Genomic DNA, 23,436 nt, shown 5'->3' on the forward strand with positions numbered 1-23,436 from the left:
AAAAGCTCAAAACCCAGCCTTAAATTTTGTCACAAAAAACGAAAAAGTGGAGGGTAAATGACCTGAGCGAAATATGTAAATATTAAGTAGAATATATATTGTGTAATATGACTGAACTATTTAATGAAAACAAAGTGTTAAAGAATTGTTCGTGTTCGTCTCTTCCTTCAAAGTGATCGATGTTCACTCTTACGTTGTATTCAACGAGGAATATTCATGATCAATTATCCAATACTTTACTATTTTACCGCATGATGATGAATTCACCTGTCTAGTTTCCGTCTAGAAGATGTCATATTGTCAGAAATTCTGTTTTCTTTTTGTTTGCTTGTTACGAAGTGTGGCGTATTCCTTAAAATGACCAATTTCAGTGTCGATCAAAGTGTTGCATTTGTCATGGCAGGTGTGGCCTATGGAATACGAGCTCATTTTAAGCAAGCCCTTTCTAATTTTGATCTTAGCATGCATTTTCGTGCTTGTTATCTCATAAACGTTTGACGCTAGGTAAATAATCTGAATAATTCAGGTTTTCGCGAAGCCGATTTTTAATGTCAGTCGATAATTTGAAAATAGTTCCAACAAAAATTTGTCAGAGCTTTAACTCATAAACGTTTGACGCTAGGTAAATAATCTGAATAATTCAGGTTTTCGCGAAGCCGATTTTTAATGTCAGTCGATAATTTGAAAATAGTTCCAACAAAAATTTGTCAGAGCTTTAAATGATTTAGTATTGTTTAGGCTTCCAGACTTGACCTTACAATTCTAGTGATTCACGCAACTGAATCATTTTATTTTGAATTTAATATGTATTAATATACATCAAAAAGTCACGCGCGTCCGATTGGTCGAAAACGAGTGTATTTTTTCATGTAACACGAGCGCAAAGTTATAGCACGAATGCAAATTTCAAATGCAAAGTTTTGTCCGTTTTGACTGTCTGTTATGCGTTTTTTATGTAAATTATTAATAAGTAACAAAGTGATTTCTCGTGCAATTTGTACAAATAAGCACTTATACATTTTTCAGACTACAAATTACACTCGACCTAGGGACTCGTGCAATTTTTCCGTCTTTGAAAAAGTTACTCGAGCTTATCAACACTAAATTCGAAATCATGTTGTTACCTGTGCATAATGCATTTGAAACTTCAAACCACAACGGCCTGTCATTCAGCTGGTTGTCATGTATAATCTTTTCTGTTAGGCATCCGAGTACAATTGTCTAAATTACGCTGAAGTTGACCAATCAAAATTCGGATTGCGTGGGTACATCTTTAAAGACATCGGCAAAGACATTATACAGACTTATTCTGTAATGACATTTTTCGCGATGGGACTTGAAAACACTCCCCTCTTTGTCTTTCTACTCTTCGCAGTTTTCCACGCAGGAGTAGAATCGTCTGCCCTTTCTCGATCAACATATTTCACAACGGTGACAAATAAGCGGCTTAATGGTTTTGTCGTGAAACGGTTTAAGTCGACCAGTCAAATTTGGTGTAGTCAGTCTTGTTTGAAAAACGCCTGGTGTACTTCAACAAACTTCAAACTTACTCCTCAAACTTCCAAGTCTGATGGCAAAGGAACTTGTGAACTAAACAAGCACGAAGTTATCAAAGAAAACGCACATTTACAGTTCGAGGCGGAAGTCATTTTCTCAACACTTATTAAGGTAAATAATTGCTATGTTTTGATCGTTTTCAATGTATTCAGCGATCCCTTACTTCAGGAAAATAAACCCTTAATTAGGCAGAGGTCTTCAGTGCGATCTTTTTTTTCGGAGAGCTCCAGAATTCAATAAAATTATGAATAAAAAAACTAAAATCCAAAGATGATTGAAAACTGAATTTTTACGCCGAGCTGTAGTACCAGACACACAACCTGCATAACGACCAAAGAGAACTAGTAAGAATAACCGTTGTTATTTCTATACCCATAATTTTCAACCCTTTGTTTTAGTTGTTCGTTAACCCCCTTTTCTGTGAAAAGATCCACCCACCTCATGCAGTTCGTGAGCCGTAAAAACAAGCTGGTTGCACCAAACATATTTTGTTTCCCCGCCGACGTTTGAGACCTTTCGTGATAGCATTCATCGATTACCGATTTAGCATGAAAGTTAGAAGTTCTTTTTCATGAAAACGGAAAAATACTTCTCCTTTAACTATCTAAGGATAATAATAACAAGAAGAGATAATAAAATCAACTGCAAATGTTATGCACCTTAAAGAAACCATTCACTAATTATGCAAATTTTTGTAAAGAACCAAAAACTAGAACTGATGCTTGCCAGCAGAAGCAAGTTTTGGAAATGGCACATACACTTTCTTTTATTCCCTTTTAAATGAAATCCTTTCCCAGCAAAGGTAGGAATTTAGAAACACCATGTTTTGATGAGATATTTGAAATTATATGCCTTCCCCAAACGGCTGGTGGGCTCTTGTTTGTTTCTCATTTGCATCACAAAAAAAGTGCAATAACTCCACCGTAAGTAAAAGCTTGGGGTTGCAGCGAATCGCATGTTACTGTGTTTGAATATGTAGTAGTTTTTAACTGAAGTTTATAGAAGCTAGACCATTAATAAAATAACATGCCTTGACTTCGTTTGGCAGAAGTCAATACATGTACTTGTAGATGTTGACTAAATGCGTAGTTAAAAGCAAAACTTTAAGGCAGCCAGTGTTTTTTTTCCCGTTGTTTTTGCCTATAAACGCATTACCACCTTGTAAATCATATTTCAGAAGTTTGTTGAAGAATTGGCAAGGACAGATAAATTGTTTCGTTAAATTTGGCGGTAGGGTAGGCTTGATACTCACCCGGTTGTTGGAGCTGGATCTAGGAGATAACAAAAAAACCGTAGTCGAGAGCGTGACTATTTTCCAGCCAATTGTTTTTAATCTGTCAGTAGGAAAGTGAAATAATTTTGATGCATATTTATGTTTATTTATATTCTTCTCATTATTCCATCGGCTACTCTTTCTATTTAGGATTGCCGACTAGCAGCCAGCACCTGTTTAAATGGTGGTGTGTGTTTTTATAACGAGAAAAAGCAAACTTATTCATGCGAATGCAAGCCCCCTTGGACCGGAGAAACTTGTGCTGATCTGTGTAAGAAACAAATTTGTAAAGTAGAAAGAAGTTGTAAAGTGCTGCCTGTCGAGAAAAGCTTGAGAGCAGTTTTCCTGTTACGTTTATGTGCGACAATTAAAAAAAATGTGGCGAGACGGTTTTCTGCAAACAAGCAAACAAACTTCGTTCGAACGCTATTTTAATGAGATCTTTTTCTTAAAAGTTTTCGCATTGTTTTTCTTTTGTAACGCTCATCCTTTAAGAGATTTAATTCGATTCAAAAGCGTTATTAGCTAGACCACCTTAATCATATATGGTTTGAAGATCGGTAGGTCAGTCGCCATATGATGTAGCTTCTTTTTACTGACAACAACTCTTTTGAAATGTTGTCTTGTAATCGCAAAAAGTTACCTGTGACAGCCACCCCTGCAAAAACAATGGAACTTGCACAGATGAAGTCAACGAATATAACTGCAGCTGTGCACCAGGATTTTACGGGACACAGTGTGAAAAGATTGAAGGCCTGTCTTGCTCATCAGGTTTGTAGAGACGTGTATCGTATTTTGATGACATATTCTGAGAGCGCAAGCTTCCTTCTACAAAGAGAAGTTCTCGTGGAGATGTGGATGACAATTCAACATTTTAGAAAGTTCGAGATGGAACATTAATTAAGGTTATTGAAGACAGAATACGCCGATGTTTTATTTTGATAACGATTTCTCATAAAAATTTTCGTTAAATAATAATCATCAGCAACAGGAAGCTGTAAACGGTATCTGAACAACTGCGCTCCTACCCCTCCCCTAACCCAACAATCGTCAATTGATAACAAGTTAAGGTTAATGTTGGGTTAGGGGAGGGGTAAGTGTGTAGTTGCTCGCATACTTATATTGATCCAATCTATCGCTTTTTAACTCTTTACACCATAACATCAGTATGCATATTCTCCATACTGTTCTCTATACATTTCTTAAGGTGCTGACTGACGAGGAGAGTTTGTTTACCGATCAAAAGCTTCTTTTGTTGGTGATCATTTCCTTTATTCTCATGACCTTAATGTTTGATTCAGCGCTGATGTTGTAGGGAGAAATTAGGTGCTAGTCACTCTTAGGGGTTAAAGAGTTCAAGAAGTAGAAAGTAACTATTGGATTTTAAATTGTGTGAAAAGTTTATAACTCAAGGTTTTTTTGGATTTAGAGGTCAGAATAACTTATTTAGGAGAACACCACAAGCTACCTTTGACATCTCAGAGCGCTTAAGATACTTTTTCTTGTATCTTTCTTTCTGGCATGCGTGGTAGCCATGCGGAAGCCAAAGCAAGATTTTTCAAAAAACAAAGACAATCTTTACTCTGGGTATCTGTTGCAATAACCGTTAGGATTACTTTTGTATGTCCCCTCCCGGCTGAATAATCCTCTCATCCCGAATTCTCTGGCCTATTTATTTCGTAAAGAGTTGTTCTTTTTACACAGAACCCTTTGCACTTAGTGTTTATCAGTTACGTACGTGATCCGGTAGCGGACATGAGATATAAAGTAATTTCTGAAACAAGACTAATCCGGAAATTTCGCAGTGAGATTCATCCAATTTAAGAGTTGCTTTGTCATTTCAGTGAAACTGGAGTAAAGAAGATTGTGTTTTGTTGTTTCCTACAGCTTACCGAATGGTCTTTGGACAGCCTAGCATAAAGAGTTACGCCAGCATAACAAATGCCACCTCGTCTAGTCTCTCGGAAATTACTATGTGCCTTTTTGTCAAAATGAAGGATACAAATTTGATTGGTTACCAGTTCCTCTACAGTTATGCGACTACTGGAGCACCTTATGGAAATGCCTTCTGCGTTCGTCTGCTTAAACCAGGAATTAGGATCACCATAGCCTCGGAAAAGGAGTAAGTGATATGACAAACACGATAGATAAAGTCTGTACTCGAGTCAAGTGGGTCATCCAGCCAAACCGTATCCCGGTTTTCTTAAAATAAAGCGACTCGTAGGAGTATTAATACCTCCCCCTGGATTGGATGCTAATGCAATTTCAGCATTTCATTCGGTTTCCCCGACAATGTGCCGTAATACTCCTGGATGGAGTGAAGCACTGTAAGAATAACGTCTGTCGCCCAAGAACACAACACAATAGAATAGGATAGAAGAGAAGTAAAAATATACCGGAATGAATGGTGAATTACGCGCGATAAAGGGGCGCAAAGATGAATTTTTTTAGGGTCCTTGGCTCAGCTTCAAAAAAATGATATGCCTGTTTCCGCAATGGGCTAAAGTGCTCCCAGCGGAGTATTATCGAGGCTTCTGATTGTATTTGGCGTTGTTAACAATCACGTTCTCTTGTTTTTGCTCCCAAGCGACTTTAAATAAATAATTAAATGTGTCTAGTGATTAAATCATTGTTAGTGACAAAATTAAAAGCTATGGCGTGTTGGAGATCGAATGAAATAAATAGCAATGGAATTTAAAAAAGTTAAGTGACATTAAAATAACTTAATTTATCTCCCATTCCAGCAGCTCACACGACATTGTTGACATGCATTCCTATTCTATATGTAGCACTATATGTATATATATATACATATATATATCTTGATGCCACAATTGGACCGCAGTCAGTCAAGAAACGAGAGTTTCTAACATAGTTTTAATTGTTTATGTTTATTTTCTAAGGAATATGAACACCGGAAACAAAATTAATGATACCATGTGGCATCACATTTGTGTTACCTGGGAAAACACCAAAGGCGACTGGCAGTTTTATATGGATGGACAACTTCAAAGCTCTGGAACAGACCTGAAGAAAAATCATCAGATACCAGCTGGCGGAACAGTTGTCATTGGACAAGATCAAGATAGAGTCGGAGGGGGCTTTGAGAAAGGACAGAGCTTTGGTCCGGGTGAGGTAACAGAAGTCAATCTTTGGAGCAGAGTCCTTTCAGGGGATGAAATTGCAACTCAGAAGGCAAACTGTGACATCGCACAAGCAGGCCTTGTTCTCTGGTGGGGACAATTTAAAGGAAACTTTACTGGTGTGAGAATAGTCGAGCCTTAAAAGTGATAGGATTTTCAACACCAGCATCTTGTTTACGACGAACTGTTTATCATAGAAAGAGATCCCGGCTTCCTCGAACAAGGAACACCTAAACATTGATCAATATCTACATACATGTTAAATAGCTTTGACCACTCGTATTGTGGAGTCCAACAATTGTTATTACACAGATGACAGCCCTTTTACCCAGTTCAGTAGAGTGTTTGATAGATAGCACCCTTCAATTTATGATTTGATTGCCTTGAAGGTTGCTCTTTAGTCGCTCGTTACTATTGATGAAACGCCAAAGTTCAGGACTGAAGTAGCGAGTATCATTCAGTTATTAGTCAGGAAAACGTTTAAGCTAAGTTTGCACGGATATCATGATCTTAATCACCGAAACAAGATCTCTGAACCACAAGACACAAGTTGTGTCCCTTTCTCATTGATTTCGTTGCACGAGGCAATCGAAGGCGGCGAAACATTTCTGCCTTAGGTGAAATCTTGGATAGTTGCATGCCCCCCTCCAGAGTTATATTGCGCCAGAGTATTTTCCCTTAACTTAACCTTTAAAGAAAAGCTCAAAAGCCAGCCTTAAATTTTGTTGGAGGAAACGAAAAAGTGGAGGGTAAATGAACTGAGCGAAACATGTATATATTAAGTAGAATTCATATTGTGTAATATGACTGAACTATTTAATGGAAACAAAGTGTTAAAAACTTGTTCGTGTTCGTCTCTTCCTTCAAAGCGATCGATGTTCACTCACACGGTTTGTGCTTCCTGTTTGTTCACATTATTATCATAGTTCGATTTTCAGATAATCGAAGTTACTTTTGGAATTTTCATATTTCATTAACGGGTAGCGTACCAGATATTCTTAACGCACAGGACACGATATAAGCGTTATTAGCCGAACGCTGACTGATTAACTGACTGGAAATTGGTCAAGTTCTTTCTGCTTTGCGTTTTTTCTTTAAATTATATTTTACAGTGCTCGTCTTTGTATTTGAAGTTTCAGTGCTTGAGATAATTTCCTGCTGGTCTACAATGTTGTATTTTTTTTGCTTCAAAATTTTGAGCAGGATTCACGTGAATGCTAGTTACAATAATTTCTTCTGGAAACTGGCAGTTATGTGTGTAAAATACTTGGATGATCTTTGGGCGCCATTCCCCACAAACCCCTTCTCAACAGATTTTGAGATGGCTACCGTCTACTCTCTTTCAAGCTTCATAGGGAGAATCTGGGAAAAGAGAACAAGGTGAGTTGAGCTGGGTCATTGAAAAATCTCATCTTGCATATTGCCGTCTCACTATACAAAAGCCATTAATTTTAGCCGCCATATTGGCCGAGGAAGGCGTGATGAGCCTGAAAAACTCATACCCAATCCTCGTTCTTGTAAGTGCTCCCTTACTTCCTTGTCAACCAGGTCTGAAATTGTATCATCTCCTCCCTTATGACTAAAATCGAGGAGGATTTTCCCTTCTTCCCTTATCTGAGAGAAAAATGTGAAAAGCGCTCGGCAAACAAATTAGAGAGGCTGAGAGCTTTCATTTCCCAGAGTTATCAAGAAAAAACATATACAATCCCCTCCTGAACTCTTTTGATTTTGTTCTCATTATTGCTGATTATATTGGATCCCGATGGAAATATAGCTGTTGACTTTACACCGAGTAATTGTCACCAAATAAACACCAGTACATCAGTACTTTAGTGTTGCCAAGGCATTCCCAATTAAAAACTCACCTGTTTTCCCAGTTGCATTTATGTTTTGAATGCCATTTTTCCCCTATTGTTTTCGTATTCTTCCGCTCGCCCTGATATGAAATCTGATAGGGTTTTTCAGAAAAAAATTCTCTTTTTTAGAATCATTTAAAAGAGAGTCATCGTTGTCATTCCTGTGTTCAAGTTTTAAAGGATTAACATTACTTCTGATTTCCACCGTTTTCCATCCATTGTGTCTAAGTCACAAAACCTTCCTACGTACCTTTGTCTTGTAGGTTTGTTCCCTCGGTTTTAAATATTTGTCATTGTGGATTTCTTTTCAATTGTAATCGTAATTGACTATGGTTTTTAAGTAACCGCAAGTGCAACCGTAATAATATTTGAGATAATATTAACGGGTTGGAACTGGTGACGACATTTGGCTGAAACTTGATTTGTTCATAATAAAGGGCACGGTTATAATGTTTTGTCGTAAAGAAGGTCAATTGACGAAGTTTGAAGAAGAACCAACTTGAAGTTTTATGTTTAATTTGTTTTTTTCATTTCATATGTTCATTTATATTCTACATACTATTTACTATTTACAATATTTTTAATAAGATTTGCGACATCAATCACAATACCAATGTTACATAGATAGTACAAATACGTATTTCAACTGGGTGCCACAAAACCAAAACCAAATTAATCACCTTCGTTTTATCAAGAAGAAAGGGGGGGGGGGGTTTCTTGTTTTATTTTTTTCTTACATTGGAAATTTTGCGGCGTACTTATAAAATTGTTCCACGCGGGATACTATGAATTACTCTATTCACGATTAGATTGCGTACTTACCCAACATATAGTATAGTCACCATCAACAATAAGATTGCATTATTCTTCTTAAGTCATAAATACTTACTACGTTTATTTAAGTTACAAGGTAAATTTAACTCGAGGGTCTCTACAGGGCATTGATTCTTTCTGCTGCAATTAAAAGATAAAATTTTTGGGGTTAACTTTTTTTACGACTAATGGTTAAATTTATCACTTTTTATCCCTAAAAATTAGTTTTTTCGCCGTTTCACGGCTAACAGCTAACCATACTGAGACCCTTACCTTTGGAAAGCAATTGTTTCGATTATCTACACTAAAATTATGAGGGAGCTGTGTATTCAACGAGAAATATTCAATTATCCAACACGTTACTTTTTTTTATTTACGTTCAAAAACATTAGACTTCTTTAAGTCCTAATAGAAAATATTTAGGAAGTATCTCCATACAGTGTTATTTACAATGGACACTTAACGGTGCGAATGTTCTCGCATGATCGAACTTCATACTATACAACAATGCGTTTCGCTGGTAAATGTTTTCTGACTTCATTACCACGAATGTCAAAAGAAACGTCGTTCATGCTGTAATCACGATACAAGATACCTTTCTCTTCAAGTTGACTCAAAATACACATTAAAATGCTGCTAATGTACAGGGATACTATGAATCACGATTAGACTGCATACACTTGCCCAAACGTCTCGGACGTTTTCTGCAAGATGACAGGCAATTTAATTTGATGGGATCGATTTGCTTTTCCACCACGAGGTGATGATCATAGGTAAGTAATAAGTTTATAACCAACCGTGCAATTTGGAATAAATATGCAAGCATGAGTAGTTTTTTTTTTCAAAAACATTGCGCAAACCCTTAAGGTGCGTGTAAATGTCGTGAAATCGGGGAGTGCTTGTTTCTTCTTAAGGGCACAAGAAATCAGCTTAAAAGATTTCTGGGAGTGTGCAACTTTGTATTCTCAATTTCAATTTCCGTACTGTTGGAGTTTAATTAATGTTCTCTCGACCAATCGACACTTTTTGGTTAATTGGAAATCGGCATGTTTGTCATTCCACACTGTATAATTGACAATCAAGCAGGCGGTGTGCGCACTCCGATTGCGTTGCATTGTGATAGGTTCATTTACAATATAGCGGTGAAAGCAATCAGAGTGCACACACCGTCTGGCAATCAAGCATGAATTTACATTGCAAAGCGTTAATTGCGTGAGCGAGTATAACCGAACGTCTCCGCAAATTTTCCTTACGTAAATCGACCGATGAAAAAAACGTGGTAAGTGGTCGTGTGTAAACTCTTGGCTGAAGCCTTCAACAAACATTGAAGGTTGAGGTGATGGAACCTGTAAACGCTCCTCCATTTGTTCTTTTTCGAGGATTGTTGCTCCTCTAGGCAGTTTTCATCACCGCATTAGAGTCATCCACTGTTTCTCGATCAGCATACTTTACAACGTTGACAAATAAGCAGCTTAAAGGCTTTGTGGTAAAAAGGTTTGAGTCTCCTGGTCAAATTTGGTGCAGTCAGTCTTGTTTGAAAAACGCCGGGTGTACTTCAACTTCAAACTTCAAACTTGCTCCTCAAACTTCGAAGTCTGATGGCAAAGGAACTTGCGAACTAAACAAGCACGATGGCTCTGTTGTTAAAGAAAACATGCATTTGCAGTTGGAGGAAGGTGCCACTTTCTCTATGCCTCTTAAGGTAACGAACAGCCTAAAATGCCTCATTTGGCTTTAAAGGGCTCCGCAAGATTAAGTTGATGCAACATTTAAATTGTTAATTGGAGACTAATTTTGAAATTAACTAGTGTGTCTTTATATCGCTAATTGACTCATTTGAACTAAAGTCTTCAGTACCACATTTCTTTTTCGCAGGTTTTAGAATTTTAAGGCTGGAAAGTGAAAATTCATGACCACAGCACTATAATTGAAGTTGAGCAAAAACCTAACTTCGATGTGAAATATAGATGTCTTGAATTTCCTCAAATTATGGGTGCATATGATTGGAAAAAATTACTGTTATTGCACAAGAAAACCAAGAGCATAGCTATTTTATAAAAGCGCTAGTCGGCACTTTCTATCGATTTACCAGCCTAATAACTAGTATGAGGTGTTGGGAGAACACGAGTATTACTGTAAATCATGAGTCAAAAGGGATTGTTATGCTAACATATCCCGTGTGCGATATCGTCGCTAAAATGATAAAAGGCTCGATTTATTGCTAAATAGCCAACAGGTGCTCTTCACGGCAAAGTGTGTTAGAAAAAATTAGCATACATTTTTAAGACTACTGCCCTTCTCAACGCTTTTCTTCGTTTTGATTTGCTAACAATGAATCTCCTTTACAGAGAAATTATTTACGCTAGATTTCTGCATTATTCTTGAGTATTCTGAGTTACGAGCAGCTGGCATGAGACAAAATTGAATCCTTGATTTCGTGTATGCCACGATCTAAATACAGTCGAAATGCAAGCAATAAAAACCTGCCTTTCCACTTTTTTTTCTGTTTTGAGGTTTTAATCAGAGCTGTTTTTTTTTTTCGAAAGCGAAATGGATGTATGCCTTGAATAATGACATGAATTGACAAACAACGAGGAAAAAACAAGAGAACAAAAATTAGTCACCATTTCTTCGATGAAGGGCAAACCTCATCTTGAATAAGGTAATGCCGGCTTATAAGAATCATCATTTATGCAAATATGTCTGTTCATAAACTTCCCTCACCATGACCAGAACCACAGCTTTTTTCTTACTTCTGGAAACATGATAAATATTCATGAGGCTCAGGAATTAAAACACCGAGAATATGAAGCTATCAGACGCCGCAAAGACTGATTAATTTCAGCATAAGCCGAAGAAAGAAGACATTGACTTGCTTTCTGGCGTGTAAAATGTGTTTGACAAAATATGTGGTCTTATCGCCTACTATTCAGCCTATGTGCTAGCATTTTGAATTTCAATGGCAAAATCTTTCGGAATGAAGGTAACATATACTGTGCAGGCCTCAGAAGCTGTTTTTTCCAGAGGAATGTAGTTTAACAAAATTGTAATTTGTGCAGGCGACATGTTAAGCGAACGGGTTTGTTGTTTTTGTTTGTTTCGTCTTTTTCTCTAAGTTCTGCCAAAACAGATGATAAATTTTGGCACATTAGGCTTCCGGCATCGAAACAGCTATTCAATGAAAGGTGAGCTCAATTTTCCTTTTGAAACTGAAATCAGTGCATTATGGAGATCTTCTCTAATATCATTTCATTTATCTCTACTGATATGAAATAGATAGAGGTGTAGATTGGTGATTGGATGGATCAGAAGTGACCCATTACATGAAGGAATGGATGTTTCAAAGAAAATACTTAACTTTCCGGTTGTCTTTAAAATTTTCAGTTGAACAAGGTGAACAAATAAAAGTTTAAATGCCCTGTAAAGAGTTTCATCTTTCGCTCTGACGAAGAGCTAACGCTCGAAACGTCAGCTTTCAACTCTTTTCGATGGCCAAGTTACGTCATCTACTCAGTTGTTAATATTGTATTACCCTGCATGTCATACTCTCCCACAGAAGCAGCACCTCAAATTCTTTAGAAACTTACCCTCTTTTTAAGGGAGAGGTTAACACTGACAAGAATTTTTCTTCATTCTTTTAACATTAACGTTACGTCGCTTAGGACGTTTAGCAAAATAATATTGACGAAAATTCTTGACGTTATCTTATACCCCCAAAAAGTTACTTGTGACAGCCATCCCTGCAAAAACAATGGAACTTGCACAGATGAAGTCCACGGATATAATTGTAGCTGTGCACCAGGATTTCAAGAGACGCAGTGTGAAAAGATTGAAGGCCTGTCTTGTTCATCAGGTTTGTAGAGAAGTGTATCGTATTTTGATGACATATTCTGAGAACTTCCTTCTCCAATTTAGGAGGACTCTCGTGGAGATGCGGATGACCAATTAATATTTTAGAGAGTTTTAGATGAGACATTAATTAAGATTCTTGAAGAAAGACCACGCCAATGTTTTATTCTGATTACAGTTTCTCAAAAAAAACTTTCCACAACTAATAATCGTCAGCGACAGGACGCTGTAAACTTATTGGATCAATGTCAGTATCTGAGCAACTGCGCTCCTACCCCTCCCCTAACCCAACAATCGTCAATTGATAACAAGTTAAGGTTAATGTTGGGTTAGGGGAGGGGTATGTGCGTAGTTGCTCACATACTTGTATTAATCCAATCTCACCTTTTAACTGTTTGCACCATAACATCAGTATGCACATTCTCCATGCTGTTCTTTATACATTTCCTAAGGTGCTGACAAGGAGAGTTTGTTTACCGATCAAAAGCCTCTTTGATTGGTGATCATTTCCTTTATTCTCATGACCTTAATGTTTGATTCAGCGCTGACATTGTAGGGAGAAATTAGATGCTAGTCACTCTTAGGGGTTGAAGGGCAAAAGAAGTAGAAAGTAACTGTTGGATTTTAAATAGTAGTGAAAAGTTTATACCTTGGGCCTTTTTTTTTGGCTTGAGAAGTCAGAATAATTTCAAACGATCTCACCTATTTATGAGAACACCACAAGCTACCTTTGACATATCAGAGCGCTCAAGGTACTTTTCTTTTTGCATCTTTCTCTCTGGCGTGCGTACGAGAGAAAGATGCATGCATAAAGCGACTCGTAGGAGTATTAATACTTCCCCCCAGGATTGGATGCTAATCCATTGCAATTTCAGCATTTCATTCGCAAATACACAAGGAAATTTTTACAGTAACTTTATAACCATCCTTTGGTCTTTTAAAAGCTTGAAGTTCAGTAGATTGTGTCATATCGGTCATTGTTAAAATTGTCTTTGTTTTGATGCTACTTTTCGACATAGGAAAAGTATGTCGAACAAAAATATTCACCAAAAAATAAATTTTTTCCTTGGCAGCTTCAATAACGACAGGGGATTAAGTTTAAATGATAAAACAAAGGATTATGTTCACAGAAATACCGTAGGTCCAGTACATTCTTTACATGAGGTCACACAACTCGGGTAATATTTACGGTAAAAATTTGCATATTTGAGCGGTCGAACGAAAAAAGTCATTTCTCGAAAACTAAAATATATTTTCGCAAAAAAAACTACACCACAATTATTAGAACATATTGGTCAACAAAATATGAAAGTAGGAGAGAAAACTAATTTTGGGCGACTTGCCACAATATTTCAAATTTGTTCGATGGATGCTGACATCTTCTCTTAAATAGTTTTGACCACTCGTATTATAGAGTCCAACAATTGTTATAACACTGATGACAGGCCTATTATCCAGTTCAGTAGAGTGTTTGATAGATAGCACCCTTCAATTTATGATTTGATGGCCTTAAAGGTTGCTCTCTAATCGCTCGTTACTGTTGATGAAACGCCAAAGTTCAGGACTGAAGTAGCGAGTATCATTCAGTTATTAGTCACGAAAACATTTAAGATAATTGTGCGCGAATGTCAGGATCTCAATCACTGAAACAAGATCTCTGAAGCACATGGCACAAGTTGTGTCCCTTTCTTATTGATTTCTATCGAAGGCGGCGAAAAAAGTGAGAATAAAAAACACTGCTGCCTTAAGTGAAATCTTGGATAGTTGATGTCTCCAGAGTTATATTGCGCCAGAGTATTTTCCCTTAACTTAACCTTTAAAGAAAAGCTCAAAACCCAGACTTAAATTTTGTCAGAAAAAACGAAAAAGTGGAGGGTAAATGACCTGAGCGAAATATGTAAATATTAAGTAGAATATATTGTGTAATATGACTGAACTATTTAATGAAAACAAAGTGTTGAAGACTTGTTCGTGTTCGTCTCTTCCTTCAAAGTGATCGATGTTCACTCTTACGGTTTGTGCTTCCTGTTTTTACACACTACTATAATAGTTCGATGTTCAGATAATCAAAGTTACTTTTGGAATTTTCATATTTCATTAACAGGTAGCGTACCAGATATTCTTAACGCAAAGGACACGATATAAGTGTTATTAGCCGAACGCTGACTGATTAGTTGGCTGGAAATTGGTCAAGTTCTTTCTGCTTTGCGTTTTTTCTTTAAATTATAATTTTACAGAGCTCTTCTTTGTATTTGAAGTTTCAGTGGTTGCAATAATTTCTTGCCAATCTACAATGTTTTTTTTTACTCTGGCTTCAAAATTTTGAGCAAGATCATGACGTGGATGCTAGTTACAATAAGTTCTCCTGGAAACGAGCAGTTATGTGTGTAAAATACTTGGATGATCTTTGAGCGCCATTCCCCAAAAACCCCTTCTCAGTAGGTTTCGAGATGGGTATCGCCCACTCTCTTTTAAGCTTCATAGGAAGAACCTGGGAAAAGGGAACAAGACGAGTTGACCTGAGTCATTGAAAAATCTCATCTTGGACATGGCCGTCCTACCATACAAAAGACATAGATTTTAGCCGCCATATTGGCCGAGGAAGGCGTGAGGAGCCTGAAAAACTCAAACCCAATCCTCGTTCTTGTAAGAGCTCTCTTACTTCCTTGTCGACCAGGTCTAAAAATGTATCATCTCCTTCCTTGTGACTGAAACCGGGGAGGATTTTCTTCTTTTCTTATTTTTAGAGAGAAAAATGCGAAAAGCGCTCGGGAAACAAATTAGACAGGCTGAAAGCTACTAAGGTCCCTAACGAAAATGATGGCCAGGAAACATTCAAATGCATTAAAATGTAAATGCATTAATTTAGTCGTTTTTCACGCAAGCATATAACTTCGCATATAACTTAAGTTATATATATAACTTAACTTATCTTATACATATAACTTAAGTTATATGCTTCTGTTTGCCATTAACAGATCCTCAATATATACCGCCACCTTTTTTAATTTTCTCAGGCTCAAAAGCGTCTTTATCGCCCCTGACCAAGTTCTATTCTTTGACGGCTAACAGTTATCCTTATTGAGACCCCCTACCCTTGGAAAGCAATTTTTTACACTATTTACACCAAAATTATGAGGGAGCTGTGTATTCAACGAGGAATATTCATGATCAATTATCCAATACTTTACTATTTTACCGCAAGAAGCGGGACGTGAATTTATGTAGTATGCGCTTGTTGCGCTTGGTGATGAATTCACCTGTCTAGTTTCCGTTTAGAAGATGTCATATTGTCAGAAATTCTGTTTTCTTTTTGTGTGCTTGTCACGAAGTGTGGCGTATTCCTTAAAATTACCAATTTCAGTGTTGATCAAACTGGTGCATTTGTCATGGCAGGTGTGGCCTATGGAATACGAGCTCACTTTAAGCAAGCCCTTTCTCTAATTTTGATCTTAGCATGCATTTACGTGCTTGTTATCTCATAAATGTTTGACGCTAGGTAAATAATCTGAATAATTCAGGTTTTCATGAAGCCGATTTTTAATGTCAGTCGATAATTTGAAAATAGTTCCAACAAAAATTTGTCAGAGCTTTAAATGATTTAGTATTGTTTAGGCTTCCAGACTTGAGCTTACAATTCTAGTGATTCACGCAACTGAATCTTTTCATGTTGAATTTATCTTTGAATTTGATCTTAGCATGCATATTCGTGCTTTTTATCTCATAAACGTTTGACGCTAGGTAAATAATCTGAATAATTCAGGTTTTCATGAAGCCGATTTTTAATGTCAGTCGATAATTTGAAAATAGTTCCAACAAAAATTTGTCAGAGCTTCAAATGATTTAGTATTGTTTAGGCTCGACCTAGGGACCCGTGCAATTTTTCCGTCTTTGAAAAAGTTACTCGAGCTTATCAACACCAAATTCGAAATCATGTTGTTACCTGTGCATAATGCATTTGAAACTTCAAACCACAACGGCCTGTCATTCAGCTGGTTGTCATGTATAATCTTTTCTGTTAGGCATCCGAGTACAATTGTCTAAATTACGCTGAAGATGACAGATCAAAATTCGGATTGCGTGGGTACGTCTTTAAAGACATCGGCAAAGACAGTAAACAGACTTATTCTGTAATGACATTTTTCGCGATGGGACTTGAAAACACTCCCCTCTTTGTCTTCTTTCGAGGAGTTATACTACTCTACGCAGTTTTCCACGCAGGAGTAGAATCTTCTGCTCTTTCTCGGTCAACATATTTCACAACGTTGACAAATAAGCAGCTTAAAGGTTTTGTCGTGAAACGGTTTAAGTCTCCCGGTCAAATTTGGTGCAGTCAGTCTTGTTTGAAAAACGCCTGGTGTACTTCAACAAACTTCAAACTTGCTCCTCATATTTCGGAGTCTGATGGCAAAGGAACTTGCGAACTAAACAAGCACGATGGCTCTGTTGTCAAGGAAAACATGCATTTGCAGTTCGAGGAAGGTGCCACTTTCTCAATGCCTCTTAAGGTAACGAACAACCTAAAATGCCTCATTTGGCTTTAAAGGGCTCCGCAAGATTAAGTTAATGCAACTGCAGTTTAATTGACATTTAAATTGTTAATTGGAGTTTAATTTTGAAATTAACCTGCGTGTCTTCGATAATTCATATCGCTAATATTTCATTTTTAAAATGAATTGACTCATTTGGGCTAAAGTCTTTGGCGCCACATTGTTTTTTTTAGCAATTTTTAGAATTTTAAGGCTGGAAAGTGAAAATTCATGACTACAGCGCTACAATTGAAGTTGAGCAAAAACCTTACTTGGATGTGAAAAATAGATGTCTTGAATTTCCTCAAATTATGGGTGCATATGATTGGAAAAAATTATTGTTATTGCACAAGAAAACCAAGAGCATACCTATTATATAAAAGCGCTAGTCGGCACTTTCTATCGATTTACCAGCCTAATAACTAGTACAAGGTGTTGGGAGAACACGAGTATTACTGTAAATCATGAGTCAAAAGCGATTGCTAACATATCCCGTGTGCGATATCGTTGCTAAAATGATGAAAGGCTCGATTTATTGCTAACTAGCCGACAGGTGCTCTTCACGGCAAAGTCTGTTTGAGAAAATTAATATACATCCTTAAGACTGTTACCCCTCTCAACGCTTGTTTTCGTTTTTCGATTTGCTCACAATTAGTCTCCTTTACGCTAGATTTCTGTATTATTCTTGAGCATTCTGAGTTACGAGCAGCTGGTATCAGACAAAATTTAATCCTTGAAATGACAGACAATGAGGAAAAGACAAGAGAACAAAAATTAGTGACCATTTCTTCGATGAAGGGCAAACCCTACCTTGAATAAGGTAATGCCGGCTTATATGAATCATCATTTATACAAATATTTTTGTTCATAAACTTCATTAACCATGATCAGAACCACAGCTTTTTTCTTACTTCTAGAAACATGCTAAATATTTCGCTCAGGAATTAAAGCACGGAGAAAATAAAGCTATCAGGAGCCGAAAGACTGATTAATTTCAGCATAAGCCGAAGAAAGAAGACATTGACCTGCTTCTGTCAGTCTTAACAAAATATGTTTCTGGCCTGTAAAATGCGTTTGACAAAATCTATGGTCTTATCGCCTACTGTTCAGCCTATGTGCTAGCATTTTGAATTCTAATGGCAAAATCTTTCGGACCGAAGGCAACATATACTGTACAGGCCTCAGTAGCTGTTTTTTCTAGAGGAATCTAGTTTAACAAAATTGTAATTTGTGCCGGCGACGTGTTAAGTGAACGGGTTTGTTATTTTAATTTGTTTGGTTTTTTTTTCTAAGTTCTGCCAAAACAGATGATAAATTTTGGCACTTTAGGCTTCCGGCATCGAAACAGCTATTCAGTGAAAGGCGAGCTCAATTTTCCTTTTGAAACTGATATCAGTGCACTATGGAAATCTCCTGTAATTTCATTTCTATACTGATATGAAATGGATAGATATGTAGATTGGTGATTGGATGGATCAGAAGTGACCCATTACATGAAGGAATGAAGGAATGGATGTTTCAAAGAAAATACTTAACTTTCCGGTTGTCTTTAGAATCTTTCAGTTGAACAAGGGGAACAAATAAAAGTCTAAATGCCCTGTAAAGAGTTTCAAAGCTGACGTTAGCCCTCCATCTTTCGCTCTGACGAAGGGCTAACGCTCGAAACGTCAGCTTTCAACTCTTTTCGATGGCCAAGTTACGTCGTCTACTCGGTTGTTAATATTGTATTACCCTGCATGTTATACTCTCCCACAGAAGCAGCACCTCAGTTTATTTAGAAATTTACCCTCTTTATACAATTTTAAATGCATTATTCTTTGTGACAGGCTTAATAACAGCAGAAATCGACTATTACATTTTAATTTATACGGCAATTAATTTTTGGTCCGAAATTTACATCGGGCTCGAATTGTTGAGTCCAAGAAAAACTTAAAAAGCTAGCTAAAGCACTTTTTGGTAATAATTCCAAGGTACATTCATATTCGTGTTCTGAACAGTTTTTTACGACGTATTGTCTGTTACTGCTTCTTGTTAGGGCTGTCAAATAACCAACAGATGTAAAAATGGAGGTGCTTGCGTGTATGACGAGAAAAAACAAACTTATTCATGCAAGTGCAAGCAGCATTGGACCGGAGAAACTTGTGCTGAGCTGGGTAAGAACAATTGTGAACAGTAGAATGAAGATGGTAAAGTTCTGTCTGTCAAGCCAAAACAACGCAAAACATTTGTCTCCGAGACTTGGAAACAAACAGATCAACAAAAGTCAGAATAACGATACAAAGCAAAACGGAGCTTTCTAGGAGAGAAGTTAAACAAAAAACTGACAATAATGGAAAAGATACGGGGGATTCAAAATTTATGTGTGTATGCACAATTTTTTTACGTGAAATAAATCTCAAAATGTCCAACATTTCATCTTTTTTTAAGTTAACAAATCAGCAGATCTAAGATTGATATTTATTGAAAAATAACCGATCACAAAGCGTTTTGTACATGGCATAGCGGAAAAATGACTGCGCGTCAGTGGAGTCAAATCGGCCCCGCGCGTTTCATGTAAGGTTCCACAATTTTCCTTCATTCTTTTAAAATTAACGTTACGTCGCTTAGGACGTTTAGCAAAATAGTATTGACGAAAATTCTTGACGTTATCTTATACCTCTTATACCCCCAAAAAGTTACTTGTGACAGCCATCCCTGCAAAAATAATGGAACTTGCACAGATGAAGTCCACGGATATAATTGTAGCTGTGCACCAGGATTTCACGGGACGCAGTGTGAAAAGATTGAAGGCCTGTCTTGTTCATCAGGTTTGTAGAGAAGTGTATCGTATTTTTGATGACATATTCGGAGAGCTTCCTTCTCCAATTTAGGAGGACTCTCGTGGAGATGCGGATGACCAATTAATATTTTAGAGAGTTTTAGATGAGACATTAATTAAGATTCTTGAAGACAGACCACGCCAATGTTTTATTTTGATAACGGTTTCTCAAAAAAACTTTCCGCAACTAATAATCGTCAGTGACAGGACGCTGTAAACTTATTAGATCAATGTGCTAACATTGGATTAATATAAGATTAGATTAATATATAGGGGAGGGGTGAGTGCGTAGTTGCTCACATACTTATATTAATCCAATCTATCACCTTTTAACTCTTTACACCATAACATCAGTATGATATTCTCCATACTGTTCTTTATACATTTCCTAAGGTGCTGACCAGGAGAGTTTGTTTACCGATCAAAAGCTTCTTTTGTTGGTCATCATTTCCTTTATTCTCATGACCTTAATGTTTGATTCAGCGCTAACATTGTAGGGAGAAATTAGATGCTAGTCATTCTTAGGGGTTAAAGGGCAAAAGAAGTAGAAAGTAACTGTTGGATTTTAAATAGTAGTGAAAAGTTTATACCTCGGGGTTTTTTTTTGCTTAAGCGGTCACAATTATTTCAAACGAGCTGACATATTTAGGTGAACACCACAAGCTACCTTTGACATCTCAGAGCGCTCAAGGTACTTTTTTTTGTATCCTTCTCTCTGGCGTGCGTGGTAGCCGTGCAGAAGCCAAAGCAAGATTTTTCGAAAAACAAAGACAATCTTTACTCTATCATTTGTCGCAATAACCGGATTACTTTTGTATGTCCCCTCCTGGCTGAATAATCCTCTCATTCCGAATTCTCTGGTCTATTTATTTCGTAAAGAGTTATTCTTTTAGACAGAACCTTTTGCATTGTCAATGAGTGTTTATCAGTTACGTACGTGATCTGGTAGCGGACATGAGATATAAAGTAATTTCTGAAACAAGATTAATCTAGAAATTTCGCAGTAAGATTCATCCAATTTAAGAGTTGCTTTTTCATTTCAGTGAAACTTAAGTTAAGAAAATTGTGTTTTGTTGTTTTCTACAGCTTACCGAATGGTCTTTGGACAGCCCACCAACAAGAGTTACGCCAGCATAACAAACGCCACCTCGTCTAGTCTCTCGGAGTTTACTATGTGCCTTTTCGTCAAAATGAAGGACACAAATTTGATTGGTGAACAGTTCCTCTACAGTTATGCGACTACTGGAGCACCTTATGGGAATGCCTTCTACGTTTGTCTGTTTTGCCCAGGAATTAGGATCGCCATAGCCTCGGGAAATGAGTAAGTGATATGACAAACACGATAGAAATAGTCTGTACTCGAGTCAAATGACCCATCCAACCAACCGTATTGGTCTCCTAGTAGGAGTATGAAAACTTCCAAGTATAAAAACTTGGATGGGATGCTTATCTATTGCAATTTCAGCATTTCATTCGGTTTCCCCAACAATGTGCCGTAACACTCCTGGGTGGAGTGAAGCACTGTGAGAATAACGTCTGTCGCCCAAGAACACAACACAGAAGAGAACTAAAAATATACCGGAATGGATGGCGAATTATAAGTGAGAAAGGGACGCGAAGATGAATTTTTTCCAGCTCCTTGGCTCACCTCAAAAAAATAATATGCCTGTTCCCGCAATGGGCTAAAGTGCTCTCAGCGGAGTATTATCGAGGCTTCTGATGGTATTTGGCATTGTTAACAATTACGTACTCTAGTTTTTGTTCCCAAGCGACTTTAAATAAACGATTAAATGAGTCTAGTGATTAAATCATTGTTAGTGACAAAATTAAAAGCTATGGCGTGTTGGAAATCGAGTGCATGGAGCCTTTCTCTTTTCAAATGAAATAAATAGCAATAGAATTTAAAAAAGTTAAGTGACATTAAAATATCTTAATATATCTCCCATTCCAGCAGCTCAAACGACGTTGTCAACATGCATTCCAATCCTGTATGTAGCACTATATGTATATTTATATATATCTTGATGCCTCATTGAATTAGACCGCAATCAGTCAAGAAACGAGAGTTTCTAACATAGTTTTAATTGTTTATGTTTATTTTCTAAGTAATACGGACACCAGAGTCGAAATTAATGATACCATGTGGCATCACATTTGTGTTACCTGGAAAAACACCAAAGGCTACTGGCAGTTTTATCTTGATGGACAACTTCAAAGCAATGGAACAGACTTAAAGAAAAATCATCAGATACCAGCCGGTGGAACAGTTATCATTGGACAAGACCAAGATAAAGTCGGAAGGAAATTTGAAACCAAACAGAGCTTTGGGCCGGGTGAGGTAACAGAAGTCAATCTTTGGAGCAGAGTCCTTTCAGGGGATGAAATTGCAACTCAGAAGGCAAACTGTGACATCGCACAAGCAGGCCTTGTTCTCTGGTGGGAACAATTTAAAGGAAACGTTACTGGTGTGAAAATAGTCGAGCCTTAAAAGTGATAGGATTTTCAACACCACCATCTTGTTTTCTAAGAATTTATTTATTCTAAACACTGATCAATATCTACACACATGTTAAATAGTTTTGACCACTCGTATTATAGAGTCCAACAATTGTTATTACACAGATGACAATTCTTTTATCCAGTTCAGTAGAGTGTTTGATAAATAGCACCCTTCAATTTATGATTTGATGGCCTTAAAGGTTGCTCTTTAGTCGCTCGTTACTGTTGATGAAACGCCAAAGTTCAGGACTGAAGTAGCGAGTATCATTCAGTTATTAGCCACGAAACGTTTAGGATAATTGTGCGCGAATGTCATGATCTCAATCACTGAAACAAGATCTCTGAAGCACATGGCACAAGTTGTGTCCCTTTCTTATTGATTTCTATCGAAGGCGGCGAAAAAAGTGAGAATAAAAAACACTGCTGTCTTAGGTGAAATCTTGGATAATTGTATATCCCCCTTCATTGTTATATTGCGCCAGAGTATTTTCCCTTAACTTAACCTTTAAAGAAAAGCTCAAAACCCAGCCTTAAATTCTGCCAGAAGAAGCGAAAAAGTGGAGGGCAAATGACTTGAGCAAAATATGTAAATATTGAGTAGAATTAATATTGTGTAATATGACTGAACTATTTAATGAAAACAAAGTGTTGAAGACTTGTTCGTGTTCGTCCCTTCCTTCAAAGCGATCGATGTTCACTCTTACGGTTTGTGCTTCCTGTTTGTACACACTACTATAATAGTTCGATGTTCAGATAATCAAAGTTACTTTTGGAATTTTCATATTTCATTAACGGGTAGCGTACCAGATATTCTTAACGCTGGTCTACAATGTTGTATTTTTTTGCTTCAAAATTTTGAGCAGGATTCACGTGAATGCTAGTTACAATAATTTCTTCTGGAAACTAGCAGTTATGTGTGTAAAATACTTGGATGATCTTTGGGCGCCATTCCCCACAAACCCCTTCTCAATAGATTTCGAGATGGCTACCGTCCACTCTCTTTCAAGCTTCATAGGGAGAACTTAGGAAAAGGGAACAAGGCAAGTTGAGCTGGGTCATTGAAAAATCTCATCTTGTACATTGCCGTCTTACTATACAA

The 23,436-nt window shown here is 37.1% G+C and overlaps 2 protein-coding genes across 9 annotated transcripts; both read left to right on the plus strand.

Moving 5' to 3' along the window:
- Window positions 1-494: 494 nt before the first annotated feature.
- LOC149047047 (C-reactive protein-like) lies at window positions 495-6,816 on the plus strand. The gene is made up of 5 exons (XM_089205221.1): window positions 495-1,668; window positions 2,981-3,101; window positions 3,470-3,601; window positions 4,718-4,952; window positions 5,734-6,816. The coding sequence occupies exons 1-5, from the start codon at window positions 1,315-1,317 to the stop codon at window positions 6,113-6,115; spliced, it is 1,224 nt and encodes a 407-aa protein (XP_089061347.1). The 5' UTR covers window positions 495-1,314; the 3' UTR covers window positions 6,116-6,816.
- Window positions 6,817-9,869: 3,053 nt separating this feature from the next.
- On the plus strand, window positions 9,870-22,993 carry LOC113672139 (neuronal pentraxin-2-like). 8 transcript variants are annotated; one of them, XM_089202701.1, is made up of 7 exons: window positions 9,870-11,304; window positions 11,759-11,827; window positions 11,919-12,035; window positions 12,364-12,495; window positions 19,696-19,827; window positions 20,925-21,159; window positions 21,945-22,993. In XM_089202701.1, exons 3-7 carry the CDS (start codon window positions 11,966-11,968, stop codon window positions 22,324-22,326), a joined length of 951 nt encoding a protein of 316 aa, XP_089058827.1. In that variant the 5' UTR covers window positions 9,870-11,304; window positions 11,759-11,827; window positions 11,919-11,965; the 3' UTR covers window positions 22,327-22,993. The 8 variants fall into 8 exon arrangements, with proteins under 8 accessions (XP_089058827.1, XP_089058824.1, XP_089058826.1 ...); XM_089202698.1 differs by having other exon boundaries at window positions 9,870-11,827; XM_089202700.1 differs by having other exon boundaries at window positions 11,759-12,035.
- Window positions 22,994-23,436: the final 443 nt, after the last annotated feature.

This window comes from Pocillopora damicornis, chromosome 4 (genome assembly GCF_964200805.1).
Source record: "Pocillopora damicornis chromosome 4, jaPocDami1.2, whole genome shotgun sequence".
NCBI lineage: Eukaryota > Metazoa > Cnidaria > Anthozoa > Scleractinia > Pocilloporidae > Pocillopora > Pocillopora damicornis.